This window comes from Apium graveolens, chromosome 9 (assembly GCF_009905375.1).
Source record: "Apium graveolens cultivar Ventura chromosome 9, ASM990537v1, whole genome shotgun sequence".
NCBI classification, from domain to species: Eukaryota; Viridiplantae; Streptophyta; class Magnoliopsida; order Apiales; family Apiaceae; genus Apium; species Apium graveolens.
In genome coordinates this window covers 177647439-177651692 of record NC_133655.1, presented here as the reverse complement: position 1 = coordinate 177651692, position 4254 = coordinate 177647439, and the positions used below count along the sequence as shown (strand labels likewise).

The following is a 4254-nucleotide window of genomic DNA, read 5'->3' as shown; positions in this document are numbered from 1 at the left end:
TCACAAATACACTCTTCAACTAATATTTTTCAAGATTTTACTTTATGCTATGAATTATTAAATTTACGCAATGGAATTGTGTTATCTTCAATTGAACCTATGTATCTAGAATTTTTATCTAACTATCTTTATGCCATATTTCTATAACCTTATTTTGATTACAAGATTCTTGACGTATATGTTGTGCATAACATGTTTTTGGTTTACGGACACATTTCTAGCTTATAGTGGAAGTTTAAAGTGAATACATCTTTCACAAATGTGTCAATGTTTGACAATGGAATCAATGTCTGCATTTTTTAAATGTTATCACTTGCATCAGCCTCAAATGCAAGTTGTGATTCACCTGTTCTATTGTTTCGAGTCATACTGTGTTAGTCACAATATTCATCAGGAAAGTTTTTATAAGTAATAGATGTGACTGTTTATCAAGTATAATGTGCAATTCCATCTTCATATTTTCTGAAATGTATCTAATAAGAAGATCTTATAAATCACAGGATATTAATGGTCTTCATTTTTACCATACTCAGCATGTTTAGGCTGTTTAGAGACTAGTTGTTTCATTCTCATTCTTGATCAACATTTACTTAAACTGACCAGCTGAAATAGATAGCACCTCTAATGAAATATATAGTATTGTCACCAATACTGGTATAAGAGTAATTGAAGAGTGGAAGAGATGATTTCTCCGCTTTCAAATATGTATGCTAACATTTGTGGATATCATCTGCTAATACCAGAACCTGCTATATGGACCAATATTTCATATAGCCATCTGAAACTCCCTTTGTACTATAGCAGATCATGGACATTAGCATGAAGCTCATGAAATATGACAGGTCTGGATCATGGCACATCTCAGGAACTCAGATTGTCACAATTGCAGTGTTCGACTTATGCTCTTGAAGATTTAACGTCATTGCTATAAATTCTCATGTCAGAAAAAATGAAGTTTTATTATCTTAGGTATAACTTATGATCTCGGGTATCTATCTATATGCTATGTTTTATAAACTTCTTCTAATAAGAAGATTGTTGACATGTATACTGTGCATAACATATTTTGGTTATACAGCAAAATTGTAAGCTAATAGTGGTAAATTAAATTTTCTAAATCTATTTCAGATGTAATCTTTCTCAAATGTAATCTAGCTCAAATGTAAGTAATCCTTTTCAGGGTGGTTATGTTATTGATGTGCTATTGATGCTATTTATATGAATACGTTATCAAGTACAAGGAGACGCCGAGTAATATTGAACACGTAATGTCTTAAAAATAAAATATTACAACACAAAATATACTTTTCTAACATATGTGAAAAAGTATATTCGCGTAAAAAAAAATTCGTTAAAAGAGTAATGTTGTGTTAGTGTTCTATTGAAAAGTTACGTGAACATCGCTCTTTATATTATTTAATATTTTTAAAAAAATTAATTATATTTAGAACGCGTAGCGCGGGCAAAAATCCCTAGTTTAAAATTATAATATGTACCCTGATTAATATGTGCTATTTTTATTTTTGAAAATATTTGTACCATATAATCACGATATGAATATTTGGAGACTTGTGATTAATTTGTTTGTTGATTGGGCTTGGCCCATTCTTTTATTTTTAAAAGTGATGTACGTAAACCATATATTAACAATGCATGTACCTGAAATATACATGTTAAATTTAATCCGAAGAGATAAACATGTTTTAGTAGAAGATAAATACAACTAACAATTTGTATTGTATTAAAATGCTGATATTGAAGTTGAATATAAGTATACGACTGGAGACATCCGCAGAAGTAGTGCTGTAAAGTCTGAGTTTTTTCAACTCTCTCTCTCTCTCAAGAGTTTTCTTCAAACACAGAGTTTTTATTATGGAGGAGAGTAGTATTGATAACAAGCCGCAACTCAAGGTGGAGGACCCGGTCAGAAAGCAATTCCAGAGTTTCAAGGAGGAAGAAAATACTTCAAATATAAGTGATATTGTTGTTGTTGAAAATGACTTGAGGATCGAGAATAAGATTAATAATCGTGGTCAAGCTGCTGTTCGTGTAAACGAGAATGATGATATTGAATGTTTGCCTGGATATCGGTTTAATCCGTTTGATCATGAACTTTTAGTGCATTATTTGTGGAAGAAGGTTAAGAAGCAGCCTTTGCCCCATAATAAGATCACTGAAGTCGAGCTTTACAAGTATAATCCTGAGGACATTACACGTATGCTATCTCTTTTTCATTCTTTAATTTATTTATTTTTATTTTGATTTGTGACTTGTGATTGCATCTTAACTACAAGTCTTGTATTATCACCGATTTGTGTTTGTTCCTGAATATGTATTGTTCTTACAAGATATCCAAGATGATGATTTCGTCATCCTGTTTTCACTAATCAGTAATCAACTAAACTCTCTCATTCGTGTTGGAACATAAACTAAATGTTTTTGTTGTTATAACTAGTCAGTAATCAAGTAATAACCAATTTGAATTGAATGCTTGTTTGTTAAGAATGTACTTGTAATGTGTAACTTTGTTCTGCTTTAACAAGATAGATAAGATGTCTCATTTTTTATAACTTTTACTAATCAGAAATAGTAGTATTTGTTTCCTTCATCCTGCTTTCTATGCTAATCCCTGGATCGTGTATTTTAATTTATATTTACCTATGAAATATACAGAAGTAGAACAGGGATTAGTAGACAAAGAATGGTATTTTTTCACTCCGAGGGACAGAAAGTACAGGAACGGTACAAGGCCAAATCGTGCAGCTGGGAATGGTTACTGGAAAGCTACCGGAGCTGATAAAGATGTACTATACAAAGGTGTCATTGTTGGACACAGGAAGGCACTGGTTTTTTATCACGGAAAAGCTCCTAAAGGAGACAAAACAAATTGGATTATGCATGAGTTCAGGGTTAAGGAAGAACAACCGAAAGATCAAAAAATCAGAAGCGGTGATAACGACATGAGGGTAAGCACGTTTCAACTACAATTATGCTTCTCCTAACTATAAATATGTATAATACTGATTGAATTGAACATTATATTGTTTTCCTTTTGTTGCAGCTGGATGATTGGGTTCTGTGCAGGATTTATAAGAAAGATGACAGAATTAGAAGAGCTCCGAAGCAAAATCATGCTGAAAACTCATTTGATAACTCTTTCGATGTGAGTTCTCCATCAAATCAGAATGTAGCTGCAACGACTAGGAATGACATTAATGAAACCGAAGGTGATTTCTATCATGAGTTTGGTGGAAATGCACAGCTGATGACAGGCAATGGACATCGAAATATCGCTGGTATCCATTCTCCATTAGTGGTGAATAATAATACCCATTATAATCACTATGCAGATAATTCCATGCACAACCCTTTTCTCCACAACCCTATAGCTTTCAGTAATACTCAACCCTTCAGGTATATCCCGCCATCTTTTCCTTCTAACTATAATCTCGAAAACCTGCCTTACTTTGAGAATAGTTTTGAAGATTGGGGTTCTACATGCCAGTATCCTTTAGTCGATAATCCGTTCCTCGATAGTTCCCCCAATGACGCTATTATAGTACAAAGCAATACCAACAATAATAATGTTTTACCAACCAATTCTCAAAATACCGTAATTATTTCAGAAAACAATTCTGAAATAGTTACTCCATCAAATGACAACTCTTCCAGCTGATCTCACCGCTAGCAGTAGTACTTTTGTTTATAGGACAGTAGATATTTAAAAGTTTAATGTAGCATGAACATTCTTTTTGCTACAGAACAGTTCTCTCCGTTTTGATTAGGAGGTACATTTGATACCGTAAATATCATATAAACTTTTAACCATTGAGTTTTTCTTCTTTTTTTTTTTTGCTAAATAACTCTGGAGTTCTTTTAGATGCATACAAATTACAGGTTAATTCAGATGTTATCATGCATTTTGGAATGATGTACTTTGTTTTTCATGTTATAGATGTATTACGGAATTCGTCTTGCAAATGTAAAATATTTTTTTCTGTTCTCTGTTTTTGTTAGCTTATTAACATCATCAAACATTCTAGAATGTATGTAGTATATTATTTTAATTATAAACCATGTACAGGATGATTTATGAATTTTTTTTTAACATTTCGTTCTATATTAATTTAATTATTTTTTTTATTTTTCTTCACTTCATCGAATGACATATTATGTATTTTATTTTTTTCGCTACTACTTATGTTTATTATATGCACGTTATGTTTTATACTTTTGAAATTATTGTTTTAGTCC

The 4254-nt window shown here is 31.7% G+C and overlaps 1 protein-coding gene across 1 annotated transcript; it reads left to right on the top strand.

Annotated features, from left to right (window-relative positions):
* Positions 1-1718: 1718 nt before the first annotated feature.
* Positions 1719-3913, top strand: LOC141687061 (uncharacterized). The gene is made up of 3 exons (XM_074492203.1): positions 1719-2215; positions 2674-2966; positions 3062-3913. Exons 1-3 carry the CDS (start codon positions 1873-1875, stop codon positions 3674-3676), a joined length of 1251 nt encoding a protein of 416 aa, XP_074348304.1. The 5' UTR covers positions 1719-1872; the 3' UTR covers positions 3677-3913.
* The last annotated feature ends 341 nt before the right edge of the window (positions 3914-4254 follow it).

Excerpts from the sequence above, each read along its gene's own strand:
- LOC141687061 (XM_074492203.1), top strand. The coding sequence starts at position 1,873 with ATGGAGGAGAGTAGTATTGATAACAAGCCGCAACTCAAGGTGGAGGAC. Across the intron at positions 2,216-2,673 it reads TAATCCTGAGGACATTACAC|AAGTAGAACAGGGATTAGTA; the intron begins GTATGCTATCTC and ends TGAAATATACAG. Across the intron at positions 2,967-3,061 it reads GCGGTGATAACGACATGAGG|CTGGATGATTGGGTTCTGTG; the intron begins GTAAGCACGTTT and ends CTTTTGTTGCAG.